General features: G+C 30.9%; 1 protein-coding gene across 2 annotated transcripts in view; it reads left to right on the top strand.

The window, feature by feature from the left end:
- LOC107449842 (insulin-like peptide receptor) overlaps positions 1–15,197 on the top strand; it is a 159,659-nt gene that overhangs the window by 107,818 nt on the left and 36,644 nt on the right. For both annotated transcript variants that reach the window (XM_043042330.3, XM_087157275.1), the window contains exon 3: positions 13,271–13,807. In XM_043042330.3, coding sequence (XP_042898264.2) covers positions 13,271–13,807 — 537 coding nt within the window. The remainder of the gene's footprint in view (positions 1–13,270; positions 13,808–15,197) is intronic.

Here is a 15,197-nt window from a genome sequence, read left to right as displayed (position 1 = left end):
GCGTAAATTGGCGTTCGTTTTTATTCAATTATAAGTTACTGCTCATTCAAAGCTGTTGTATTTAAATTTTACAATAGAATAAGAACGAGCTATTATCATTTACTATTCAAACAGAGCGCTTTTATAAAATATTATATATATATATATATATATATATATATATATATATATATATATATATATATATATATATATATATATATGTGTGTGTGTGTGTGTGCGTGTGTGTGTGATATAGAATTTCTCATGCAAGTCTTTCTATATTAACTGGTAAGCTTAAAACATATGTTTCTTATCAAGTTTAAGATGTACCAGATAAGGCCAGATAAAAGATTATTTTCTGAAGTTAATGGGCAATAATTCGTCGATGAAGATAGTCCCAAAAACTTCTCAAAACCAGAATGGCGCTATCCTTTTAGCGAATCAAAATCTTTAAATTTTATAAATTGAACGACGTTTCATTGAGATAAGAAGATCCTTGCAACCATGCCCTCTCAGAATCTCACTTTAAAAACTCAGGACAGGCAAAATTTCGTGTATTTTTCATATTTTCAATGGCTAGATAAAGCTGGACCAAATCCAAACAATACCTGCAAAGGGGGAAACCTGGTGTAAATATCACACGCATAATGTTTGAAATACTCCATCTAACGGAATAAAATGCCTTTTTAACAGATGCCGCCTAAGTCTCTTCAATTATCTAGAGTTTAAAGGCATAACATTGCATATATATAACATAAAAAGCTTCAATTAATCTTTTTATGTTAGATCTTTTCTGAATATCCTTTTATTTTATTTTATTAATCTAATCGAAATACTTTCTCACACTTTTAAATTCACATCCTGTCCTTAAATCTATTTTTGGCTCAACTATGCATTAATTAAAAGCAGGACATTTTTCCCTTCAATATTCGTGGGAATCACTCGACCTATTTCATAAACCAATAGTAATTTCTAAGATTTCCCTCTTTTCCCTAAATAGAGACATTTACGGATTTTACTTTGCAAGATTTTCTCTAACATATAACCGAAGAGCGCAACTTTTCCTGTACACTTTCATGACTGCTCTGTCTAATAATTAATAAATAAATTTTGTACCCTCCTTCCCTGCCTAAAACCTGTTTTAATCCTTCCACTATAGTGTTTGTGTGTGTTTTAAAGGTTACACTTAAATGCGTTTTATCTACTATTGTTCATTTAAAATCTGTAAATACATCACATCTAGTGCTAAAAATGGTCCATTTCTAATTAACGTGCACAAAAATTGAATTTTTAAAAAAAATATCTCCTCTTACTACAATATTGTTAAATGGTAGTAATTTCCAGCTCAAATTACGGTAAAAAGTACCGGTACTCAGAGTGCCGGTATGTCGAAAAGTTGCTCAAATCGTTTAAATATCATTGGACTTCATTTAACTCCAATGGTCTTATTGTTCACTACTTTTATTACCTAGAAAACAAAATCATCTTCCCAAACTAGCTTAACAATGGTCCAATGCTAGAAAAACAAAATGATTCATGCATTCTTTTTCAACTATTCTCATCTGAATAAAAAAAGGTATATTCAAATGTTTCCTGGAACATCAATCTTAAATTTGAAAACATATTGTTGAATTTGAAATTCTCAGTGCATTTTGAAAATATATAGACTCGAAATATTTACTTTCTCATCATAAGTTCCACTTTTACGTTTGAAAAATGTCAACTTCTATTTTTTTCCTTAACTTTTTATACTCGATTTGTCATACTTCAAAATAAACTTTTTAGTCATTCCATTTCTTTTGCGTTCTTCCATCATTTTTACTGGCACGTTAAAGCTTTAAAAACTATTTTTTGGTTCTGGGCCAAGAAATGATGTAAAACAATCAACGTAAAAACTCTTTTGTGTGTGTCATAGAACTTTTTGATACGTTTCTCTCAGACGAATCAATGCTTTGTCTGCGTAGTTTAGTTACCTTACTACTGTTAGTGATCGATATGGCTATTAACCAGGCTCTGTATTATCTTGTTACTAATTTTGAAATTCAGATTACCAATGAAGAAAAATTAATATTAAATTCTGTTCAATGTAAGATTTTAATAATGTTAATAATTTCTTTTCAAAAAATGATTAAGTCTTTTTTTAGTTAGAGGTATAAGTAATAGTATGCATAGTAAAAATCATCACGTTTTTAGGAGAAATGTGACAATATTGTTAATAAAAGTTATCATAATCATGTGAAATTTGAAGTCTGTGAAATAAAGTTTGAGAGGAATAAAAGCTTTCTTCTATTTTCTCTAATCTTTAATCACTGAATTAAATATTATTTTGATTAAAAATTATAAACATGTTATTTTTAGAATTTGCTATTAAAAAAAGAGGTCATCTTTTCACCCTTTTCGTTCTCTCAGTTCGTATTTAGATTTGATCGTAAATCAACTTGTGAAATTTATCGCAATTTCTAATTAGGTGCGTAAAAATCATGCTTCTGTTGTAAAGATAATTTCGGTTCGTAGGAACCAAACAATTATTGATATCAAATCCAAACATTAGTTATCCTTTGATCGAGTAAATCGAAACGTCAATTAGGTTTATAATGTTAATTTTTTTTTTTTTTTTCAATAACGGCAGGCACTGAACTTTCGTTCTTCGCCTTAGAAGATGCCGGAAGTGTTGCTCATTTATCATTACCCACGCCACACTGCCACAAATACCCGTTCATAGGGTGGGCCACATTCACACATATCACACTACACAGGACAGCAGATAGAGAAACATCAATGCCCTGAGCGGTATTCGAACCCGAAACCATCGGCTCCGCAGTCAGTCAGGCACGCTAAACACTCGGCCACCTGGTCAGCATAATGTTAATTATGTAGAAACAAAAATTTATAAACATATAGCAGTTTGTTGGATTAACTATAAGAAATAACTATTTTTTTTATCTTGAATGGATACAACAACAATTGTTTGGTTACCACGAATATGAAATAACTTAAACATAAATTTAAATTTATTATTGTAATATTATGATTAAGAATATACTATTTTTCGATTAAAATAACTTCATTTTAAACTCTCCCAATAGCGTTGAGCGTGATTTAAGATCATTCATATTCTTAGGCCTCATAAATTAAAACTTTTCCTTGCATGTACATATATATATATATATATATATATATATATATATATATATATATATATATATATATATATATATATATATATATATATATATATATATATATATATATATATATATATATATATATATATGTTAAAATTTTTGTTCCCGAAATCCTTTAAATTTGCCACATTTGCTGACTCATTTAATTCAGAAAGGAAACATTAAAATGTATTAGTTTTCATTTTTGTTTTCCTTTCATTTCCATTTTACTTTCATTAGCTTTTATTTTGCATATAGAAAGGCAAATCCAAGTTTTTAGCATATTACATATTTTACAAAGTAACGTTGTGAGTTCATTCTTTCTGACTTAGCATTTATTTTCCTCTCATTTATGAATACCTTATTTCCACTGCAATGCTACAATTATCGCACATATTAAATTAAACAGCAATAGTGATCGAGCGTAGCCATGACATGAGTCCTCTCATCTTCAACGAGATTCCATATGCATTTACAATCCAATCCCTTATTTGGACATCTATTAAATAACCCCACATTCGAATCAATCCCATATTTAATCTCAGTTAATATTCTTGAAGATGCTAGTAGCGTTACGAAGCAAAAGATCGATTAGAATTAGATAGATGTCTAATTTAAATGCCGATGATGCGGCTCTTGGAATGCTCTTCCGACAACCTCACGTCATTTGAATGAATTGCTAACGTTCTTAAATAAATAATTGGATAGTTGCGGGTTGTCCTTTGTAAAACAACAAGATCTACCGTGCAGATAAGCAGCTGCATTTTAAAAACCCATCCACGCAGCTTTCAAAGATTCTGAGGAAGTGCCAAAGTAGCTGTGCACCGTGGTGACATTTGTGGTTTTGCAGATGCGGTTCGGTGATCGATTTGAAAGTCATATTCATAGTTCTTTTTTTCTCTCTCCCCCCCTCTACGACTCGGATCACCCGAAAGAAGATTTTTACTCCCTTCTCACGAATGTCGCAATAGTATATATATATATATATATATATATATATATATATATATAATTTTCACAAACATTAACCTTTGCCTTTTTAGCTACTGAAACATGCTATAAGAAAATTTATAATTTTATCTTCACTGAAACATTTGTGGATAATTTAAGCTGTCTGTGGATTGCGCAATAGATGCAGAACATGTAAATTATTTTGTCAGAAATTCACATAAATGGAAGTGATTTTCGAAAAATGGCCCTAAGTCCACTTGCTCGAAAATGTAACTAGTTTTAAATATTACATAATTTAGTTCTTTTGAAAATATTTTTTTTCCCTTTCGTCTTAGTTTTGTGATCTGTTTGTAGCTTTTAAATTTGTATTTGCTTAATATTTAAAACAGTCAAGAATATGCAGGTCAACGTATGTGTACCTTGGTACGCATGGCCAAATTTATGACAAACATAGAAATCAAGTGAAATCTCATAGTACTAAAAGTATTCAATTTTATATGTAATTAGTAATGTTTTTAAGTGTATTTTAATTCATTGTTTTATATTAAGGTACATACTTACATTTAATAACTTTAAACTTTTCGTGTTTTTTTCTCTCCACATTTTTGAAATTTGAACCCCAAGAATAGCTAGTTAATATTAGTATAGTTAATATTAAATTATTTTCAATCATTATTTTTTTTTGCGTCGTTGCATAATTAAAATAGTTTTGAAACTGAGATTTTGTGCAGTAATGCATCGATCAGCATTAGTATAATATTTAGTATTGCATCCCATTGTAAAAAAACTTCGTATTTTTAAAATTTATTTTTTTCTCTAAATAATTATTAAATCTTTTCATCATTGTATTTAAATAGGCCATAATCTAACATTATGCATGTCTGTTTCTACTTTAGGTGCAATTTAATATTTGAAACATTTATATTATTTTACTTAATTAAAACCTGAGTTCTGGAATTATCAGTATAATTCGTATTTTGTTTATCTTATTATGACTTATGGCAGTAAAATAGAAATTCGGAACTGTAAAATATTTTTTGCTTTATTCCCTTATACTTCAGTGGTGAAGAGGTTATATTCTCGGTATCAGTTACTTTGACATTTTAAATTGATTTTCTGGAAAAGGAAAGAAATGCTATTTCCAAAAGATCAAATAAATTGTATGATTTTTCTATTTTTTTGATAGAAACACTATTTGCATTTTCCAGATCATTTTTTTTAAAACTGATTTTACGATTTAAGCTATTTATATTCTCTCTCTTTATCTTTCTTTAAGTAATCACATTTTGCTTCGTATTTTGTTTTTACCTTTAAATTGTTTTGCTTTTAATATCAAACTATAAAAATTTATTTTAGGGGCCGTTCAAAAAATATAGCACGCTTTTTTTTCCTAATATTTTTGACCCCCTTTCTCCCCATTGTTTTAAAGCATCACTTCACCGTACCCGCTATTACCTTGTCACAAGTCTCACTCAACATATAGTTTGTCTATGTAAAGAACTCCCCTTATCATTCATCTGAAGCGGTAGCGGTTACTGTGGTTACGAGGTTCAACTATTTCAAGTATCAAGTAAGTTAGATCATTATTTAAGACCGGTTTTGACTCGGATCGAACTCAGCGAGAGAAAGGGAATCAGGGGAAAAAGAAGCCCCCCTGTTTGAAATGAGCTATTTTTTGTTTCCATCGCAGCATACGGCCTTAGACTTCGTGGCGAGGGGGATTCTTTCTATAGACAAACTATACATACTATACATTTGGATAAACTAGACTTTGGATAAACTAGGTTCAAAATTGCAGGGATACGGTGTTGAACATTGACAGCAGTCAATTCAGTATTAGGTCAGGTGTTCACAGCTCCGATTATGAAATAAAATAAAAATAACCAAAAATTTCCTCGTAAACTTAAAAGGCTGTTTTTCTAAGGCTCCGTTGTCATCTGAAATTATGCTCTTTCGCGAATTATATGCTATTTTTTTAATTTCTGTGAGTATGCAACAATTGACTCATAACAATTATGAAATATAATTAACTGAACTGTAATTTACTATTTAATTACATAATTACTAATGACTTTTAGTTCAAGTTAAGCGCCTATCTAACTTAGCCTATCACTCTCTTTGCACTTATTCGGAAAATGGCGTAAACGAATGAAATGAATGGCGTAAACGAATGAAATGAATGACTTAAACGAATGAAATGAATGGCGTAAACGAATGAAATGAATGGCGTAAACGAATGAAATGAATGGCTTAAACGAATGAAATGGAGTAATGGAGCCACAGTTATGTAAAAATTAAAAGCGATTGCGGTCTAATTTTTTAATTTTTAAAAACTTACTCAAATATGGCATTGTCTGGGTTCATAAAAAATTTGCAAAAACTAAGAATAAGGCAGTAATTATGATAATTTTCAGCCAAGTGGAAAAACAAAACACATGTTTTCAAACTATGACTATTCATTGTAAAGGAGTATAAGAACAAATAAGGGACAAAAACGATCGAAAAATAATATTTTATTTATATTTATTATTTATAAATATTCCATTTAATTTTTAAAAAAAAACTTCTTAAATGCACAATCACTTCATGTTCCCCATAACGCATTTGTAAAAGTTTCTTTTTAATCTATCTTTTTAAGGTTCATAAGTGCAAATAAAAATTTGGAGTGCATTTCTTTTTCATTTCTCTCTTTTTCCTTAATTGCTTTCGAATTTGGGAGAAATATTTACTCTAGAATACCCAAAAAGAATACATAATAATAACTAAAATACTTCATTTTAGAAATAAAATAATATGCAAGAATTATCTTTAGAAAAATATAGCTACTCTCTTAACATAAATATTTACTTAGTTAATGAGAATTTTTTCTTTGAAAATTTTTCGTATTTTCGAAATATGTATTAGAAAATTTTTATGTTTACATATGTTGTATATTTTAATAAGCAAAAGCAATTTTATTTTATAGCATCAAATTTTAATAAAACAAAATCTCTGGCTGTCTCTTCAAATTTAATTTGCTTTTGTATTTACAGTCTTAACAGATAAATAAATATGTTTTTCTTATAAATTTAATTTAGGTATTTTATTTAATTTACTTCGATTTATTCTAAATCCGCTTGTAGTTTACTTTTTTTTGCGGGTCATTACTCTTTAGATTAAAATATCCTTTCTTTTGCTAATTTTAATTAAATCCGGGTCCGGGTTATTGTGATGTATTTTCCTAAATATTTTGAAAGGAGTCCAGAAAAATAAAACTGTCTAATGGCTGTCTGTACGTTGTAAACAAACTTTTTTTTTTATTTATTTATTAAATCTTGGAACACCTCCCAGTTTATTTTATTTTTCTACTCATTTTAAATTGCTAACTAACGAATCATATCGTGCCAAGTAAAAAAATACTCCTGTAAATTTTGTAAAGGTTAAAAACTGAACTGCGTTTTCAATATTTATCGGCTAAATTATACTCTTATTAATTTAAAATTTTTTAAAATTATATTAATTTTAAAAGTTAATTTCTGAACGAATCCTTCTAGTTATATTTTCTGAAATGATTTTTTTTTAAGTTAACCATTATTATTATTTTAAAAGTTGCTTGTTTTTGTTAAACGAAAAAGACTAAATTAGTAAATGAAAACCAATTCATATCAAATCCTTTGTGATTCTGTCTGTACTTTTTTTTTACTATTTACATTTGAAATAAATTGCTTTTAAAAATGAAATCATTTTAAATAAAAAATGGATGTCTGTACTTTTCAAAAGCACCAAAAATGATAATATATATTCAAATGCCGAAGAAAGAGGTATTTTTAACCTATTGTTATACTATTTTTAAAAAACAGTTGAATCTGTGGTTTTATAATCAACCACTTTACTTTGCTCGCAATTGAGTACAGCCTATTTCTGAAACACCTGACAGAATTTTAAAAAAATTATGCTTTATTTTTTGTTTATAAAAAATTAAGCTTTTCTAAAATTGATAAGTTTGGGGCAATATAGTCCCTTTTTTGCATCAAACTGTTCATTGGTACAGTTTCCAGGCAAGGGCGCCGGCAGCGGGGTGCAAGGGGGTGCACTTGCTCCCCCCTGGCTTTTTTTTAAAAACAATTAAAGCGATACAGAAAAATAATTTTGTTATAAAAAAAATTTTTTAATTTTTTTTATTCAAAAACAAATAATTAAATAATTGATACATAACAATTAAAAAATTGTTTAATCGAACAAGAATTGTAATCGTCTTGTTTGCTGTCCAAATCTGTTTATAACTTTTTCAATGAATTCTGAGTGCTGTCCAAATCTGTTTATAACTTTTTCAATGAATTCTGAGTCATCTTTGATTCTTTTCTTATGCACACTGAGCATGCACTAACTTAGCAGATATCTAAGCTATATTTCTAAATTTCATTTAATAAAATATAAATTCTCATCTCAGACTCAGTGGCACGACAGCCCAAAGAGAGCCAAGGCCTACTGTGCCCATCTCAGTTTTCTAGACCTTGGGTTCCAGGGTGCAGGAGCAGATGTTCCGATTAGGTGGTCAGCCGAACGCGAAATTCCCAGTGTTTAGTTCCCAAGCATGCTTGGTACTCATTTATCGACCCACTGAGGGGATGAAAGGCTGAGTTAACCTTGCCCGGTCCGAGGATCGAACCCAGGACCTGTGGCACGGGAGTGCGAAGCGCTTCAACTCAGCCACCGGGCGTCTAAAATATTAATAATATTATGTTTTCTATTTGTTATATAGTTTAACAAAGGTGTATAACACAAACTGATTTCTCACAACTGTAAAACTTCATCAACACAATAAATACCAATCTTAAGCGTGCACAAACACGTTAGTATGCGAAACCACTGTTTGTAGTTATTTGTGTTTCAAAGTCAGTAGCTATGCCAGCGCCATCAGTACAGTTTCTCGTGGCAAAATTTGAAAGTACAAGAAATTCGTACTTTTTTTTAAATATCTTGTTAACGATGAAGAAATATATCTTGAAAAAAATTAACAGATGAAAGTATATGTAATAACAAACCAAAATGCAATAACAGAAAATTGTAAATTTTTTTTTGGTGGGGGGGGGGGTGTAGTTTGTTAGAGGGTTGCACCTCCTTTTATATTATTCTGCGCCGGCGCCTTGTTTCCAGGTATGTTAATATCGTATTTTTCTCTACAAACATTCTTAAAAAGCATTTAACTAAATAATTTGGAAATTCGACTTTAGTGGGTTAAAATAGAAGTTGAAAAAATACCCAATGCATTCAAAGATTACTCTGATATCTAGATTTATAATTTTTATTTTATGTTATAATGGGTTATTAAAAAATAAGTTTTAAATATCTTACAAAAGTTCTCATAGTCAATAAACTTTGCGTGAGGGTCAGTTAAGTAAATGATATATAGTGTGCTCCTCACACTATTGTATTAACATGTTTGGCTTTATTTATATTAATACAATATTAGAAAGCACTGTAATTTGCGATATAATCGTGTGAGCTGACGACGAAATACATTTTTCTTATTTGTTTTTCTCCCTTTTTTAATTATTTTTTTTAAATTAATTTTTATTTTTGGTACCTTTTCTTTAAAAAAATTTTTCCTCTTCATTTATGTCCTTATATATACTTGTATATATATCGGGCTGGGGGAAATTAACTTATCAACACAAATCTTAGATGGATCTAAATATATACTCTAAGTTTGGCGCAACGACTCTAAGACCGTAAATCTGTTGCCAACCGTCGTAAAGGAATAATAAAGTTTATCTAACTTGTAAACAGATCAATAAGTTTCTAAAAATAAGTTAAATATACGAAGTCGCTCCTTAATTGAGAAATTTTAATTGCATATCGCAATCACTCAATGTGTATGTTTTAAACTTGCACTCAGAACTCTAGTTATCTGAAAAACTCGTATATCCGATATCCCTCTCTTGAACTGCATCTAAACATCCGTTCAAGACTTTATTCATACTTTATATTTACCTGTAAATCACGAAACCGTATATCTGTTTCTTGATTTCCAACATGAGCGAATCATAAATTTATATTTACGATCGTAATAATTTATTTAAAGCTAATAAATCAACTATTTTTTTATTAAAAAAATACATTTTAACTGAATTTATTATCGAAATTTTAAAACATATCTTTTAAAATCATAATTTTTTTTTCAAATTATAGTATAAGTAAAAAATAGAAACAATGAGCTAATTTTTTTTTTTTTTTGGCTCTAGTACATAAGGGTTTTATTAAATATTAGGTAATCATTGTGGGTGGCATTGGGATATGTGTATTTTTGATGACAAGGGGGGAAGAGGAGTTGGTTACGTAAGACATTAAAATCTCATATTTTTAAATAAATAATGTTATAAAAAATTTCCCTTAGGAAATTTTCAATTTTTTAATGAAAACCAGGTTTGGGAAAAGAAAAAGTTTGAAAAAAAATTTCTTCTAGATGTTTTGGAGATCAAAAATTTTAACGAGAAAGGGAAAACACAAAATATTCCTAGAGATTAACCCATTCAAAATTTTATGAAACAAATTGAAACATAAATTTTGTTTTATACAAGTTGCTTCGTTTTTTTTTGTTTTTTAAATTATTTAATTCTAAAATTAGATTGCTGCAGTAATATTGAAAGTAAAATATGAAAAACTAGGGGGGGGGGGGAGGTGCAACTTTCTTACGTAAAAGCCTAAGAGGGACTTAGTGATTTGTATATTTTTGCTGGTAAGGGTGAAATCAAGCTATACGCTCGTTTAGTTAGGCATATTACCGAATCTGTAAAATACTCTATTAATTTATTTTGGATAGTTCTATCTTTTATTGGTAATCTATCTATCTTTTACTGGTAATCTTTTATCATTTATTTTATCTCGCTGCTATTTTCACTTCAGAAAAAAATAAAAAAAAGAGAATAAAATCTTTTTTTCTTTATTCAGCGTGGGATTTACGAATATACGTGGATATGTAGGGGTAATTAAGTTGTTTTTATTCCAAAGTCTGCACTAAAATAACCTATCCATTTTCCATGAGAATATGTTTTTTTTTTACTTATCGACATTTTGCTCCTCGCTGGTATTGAGAAAGCTACCTTCCTTTCAAAACTAGTAAACAACATCTCATTTATTTTTTACGTGAAGCAGAAAGTTGAAAAAAGGAATTCCCCTTATGTCAACTAAAGGAAGTCTTAATAACTTTTGAATGACGTTATTTTTTGCTTGTAAAGTTCTAAAATGGTGTTTACTCAGCTCTTATAACGTAAGAAATTTTTTAATCAAAAAGGATGAACATGTTAGTTGAAATTATTAAAATCTCCACTCTCTTTACAAAAATTACGTGGAATGCTTGAGAAATTTCGAATTATTTTTGCTTATTTATTTCAAAGAGAGAATTGTTTAAACCGGCTAGTGCTCAAAATTAAGAAAATTTTCAGATTTGATCAAATATCTTCAGAAGTACTGGGCAGAATTTGATGAAACTCGGTAGGTACATGGATAATTCTATTACACAGCTTCAGATCGATGGGTACCATCTTGTCTGGAAAGTAAAGGTAGCCTGTGCGCAGCGCTGAACACATTGGCGCAATTTTGTCGTTGGTCACGAAATTGTGTAGCCCTTAACCTCCATGACCTCCTGGCGCACAATGGGAGGTTGCAGGAATGCTTTACTTCCTTTTATAATACGTACGCTCGATCGTGTGTTATATTTACCGTAGTTGTACGGTATGAAACAGTAGTTATCAAATCGAACAACAACAACAACAAAATATGTGTAATCCCTTTTTATCGAAATACAGGTTCACTCTGAAAATAAGGCAGTTATTGGAAAATTAGCTCCACTCGTTCAGCAACATTGATTTCAGCCTTGGATGGTTATCGGAAGGTAGGTTATCGGAAGGTAAATGCTAGTTGCACTTCACCTCCCTAATTGGTCTCCGAAATTGGGGAAGTGAAACAAATTGATCACAATTAGAGACCATTACAAATTGGTCCTAATTGGTTAGATTAGTTTTGTGTGGTCATTCATTGTCTCAAGGCCAACTGTACCCTTGATAAAGGCAGAAATAGCTCCAAAACCGTATCTAATAACAATGCTTCTTTCAAAGACATGGACAAGTGTACTTCCATCCAACATGTTGCCTGTCCATACCATCAACTTTTCGTTGCTATAATGGTCACGCCAATTTCTTAGGCAGGTATTTATTGCACAACCAGTCTTGGTTCCCACTTTCGAGAACCATGCAGAGGATCGCTATCTGCCTTCTATTACTTAAGGAATCGACCATCATCGTTGCAGAGGTTTGATGGCATAGGTCCTCATGTTGAATGGTCGCTCACCCCTTCATTTCTTTAAAAAGGGCTCTGTAATAAATGAAAGGTATTACAGCTGAATTCTTGCAGTCACATATTTGTGCTCTCAAGAGTTAAGTTGATCCTGGTTTCATTTTCATGGGCAACTATGCGCGTCTATATATAACTTACATGGGCGACGGTTTTCTACTAAATTAAGATTATCTCCAGATGGATTAACCATGCAGATCACCAGACATCCCTGAAATCCTTTGAGGGTGATCGCTTCTTGTAAAGCCGCTCCGACAACCATCCGGGTCCTTAAAACAGCGTTACTGAACAAATAGAACCAATGCGTTGAAGTTTGGGAAAAATGATACTATATAAATGTCTTTTAAATTAGGATTACATATTTTAGTACTTATGAAAATGAAAGAATAGTTGTCGTTATCGGCATCTGAATGTAAACAATCCATCTAAAATCAATGACTTAATGTTGTTACAAACGAGAATAGCGGATGTAAAGTTGTTGTTGTCATTACGAATAAAAATATGTCTCTACAAAAAAAATAATAACATTGTGAAAGGCATATTCTAACATAATTTGTTTCGTATAAAGTGTGAATGGCCCGTAAGAACTATAACAACTCTATCTGATTACTCTACTACTCTACGTTTTGGTTATGCCTCAGACACTATTAAGGTTGGTTTTTCTTTTGTTGTTCGTTTCTGTAACCACTTTTTCACACCTTCCGACTCTGATGACAAAATAATAGAAACATTCTGATATGTTAAAAATTTTAATAATTTGGGCTAAGCGAATACTTATAATATAGTATACGAAACTGAATAATTATTATTTTTCTCACAGAAAATATTTTTGTGTTTTTCAGTATGCAGAAGTATCGATATCCGGAACAAAGTTGAGAACTTCAAGAAGCTTGAGAACTGCACTGTCATCGAGGGATCTCTACAGATTCTACTCATCGACCACGGAAAAGCACAGGACTATGATTATCTTTCTTTTCCGAACTTGGTGGAGATAACCGACTATCTGCTTGTCTACAGAGCTTTTGGTCTGAACTCTCTCGGTAAACTCTTCCCGAATTTAGCTGTGATAAGAGGCAACGAGCTCTTCCATAACTACGCGCTGGTCGTGTTCGAGCTGTATCAGCTCCAGGAAATTGGGCTCAGTAATCTCACAGACATTCTAAGAGGTTCTGTGAGAATCGAGAAGAATCCAGGACTTTGTTATGTGGAAACAATTGAGTGGGATCTGATTGCCAAGGAGGGTAAAGGTGGTCATTTCATCAAGGGAAATAAAAAGTCTGCAGATTGTCCCAATACTTGTCCTGGACCACCCACTGTTTGTCCAAAATCAACCGAGAAACCTACTTACTTGTGCTGGAATTCTCAAAAGTGCCAGAAAAGTAAGTGTAACCATGTAGTTGTTAAAGAATTAGATGTATTTAAAGAGATTTTCTGGGGTCAATCTAGACACATTTTGATTACTTCTTTTCCTTCAATGTCCAGCATCTGGTCGATACAGCTATGATAAATATTCCTACCGTACCCGTATTTTTAACTTTGATGATATGGTGCCAAACCACAATTTTGAGTGAAATCCAAAAACGGCGTCGTTTTATTTTGTCTCAATAATCATCAATGTTATGCGTGATTCAAATATGTCCAAACTCGTGTGAAGTTTTGTGTTTGTTTTAGATCGTCTAAATATGCTCTAAATTGCATGAAACCATACGCCTCTTCATTATTGACAAAGTTGCAGCGTGTAATCTTTAAAAACAAAGCGATTTAAAAAAACTAATCAAAGTATTTTAATTTATAATTTGTTTTGCAATATAGCATCGAAAAGAAATGATTTCTCGGCGAAAGGATTCGTTGAAGTAGATCGAATCTTCATGGTTTGAGGGGGTGACCTTAAATATTCTAATCAATGATATATTTTAAGTTACGAAATCGCACAAAAATGTTCTTTCTCTGAATAAACGTACCTTTTTCCGACGGATTCGAATTTCTGACCCCCAAATTATGGGGGTCAGAATATATATATATATATATATATATATATATATATATATATATATATATATATATATATATATATATATATATATATATATATATATATATATATATATATATCAATTACGAGGGTTGCTATTTATATTTCTGGCCTTGGCAACAGTAAGTGTTGCTAGGCGACTACAGACGATTTTAATCGAAAGTTTGATATTTTTAAACATAAATTCAGCAGACGATTTACCATTATAGCTTCATTTGTGTTGTTGACAGTAAATTGAAAAGTTCTTCTCTTTCAAAAAATGGAATTGAATTGCGAACATTTTCGTGCCATTATTTTTCATAACTTTCGACGTGGATTGTCAAGACAAGAGTGCTTCGATGAACTTAATTCTTTATTCAGCGATAAAGCGCCATCCTACAGCACTGTAAAAAATTGGTATAACCAATTTAATCGTGGTCGATGTTCGATCCAGGACGAATCCCGTGCAGGTCGTCCAAAATCCGTTGTTGTGCCAGAAAAGATCGATGCTGTGCGTGAACTGATAAAGCAAGATCGTTATGTGACATACCGTAAGATAGAGGCGTCTTTGGACATTAGTATGACTAGCATCAATAAAATATTGCATGAACATTTGAGCGTAAAAAAAAATTCTTTGCGTTGGATCCCGCATAATCTGACAAACGCTCAAAAAAAGGCTAGTGTCGATTGGTGCAAGGAAATGTTGGAAAAATACGTTCAAGGTACATCAAAGGCTGTGTATAACATCTACACAGGTG

The sequence above is a fragment of the Parasteatoda tepidariorum genome, chromosome 2 (assembly GCF_982258835.1).
Source record: "Parasteatoda tepidariorum strain Cologne lab strain chromosome 2, Ptep-v5.0, whole genome shotgun sequence".
Classification (NCBI taxonomy): Eukaryota; Metazoa; Arthropoda; class Arachnida; order Araneae; family Theridiidae; genus Parasteatoda; species Parasteatoda tepidariorum.
The sequence above is the reverse complement of the archived record's forward strand: the minus strand, read 5'-3'. Positions and strand labels throughout refer to the sequence as shown.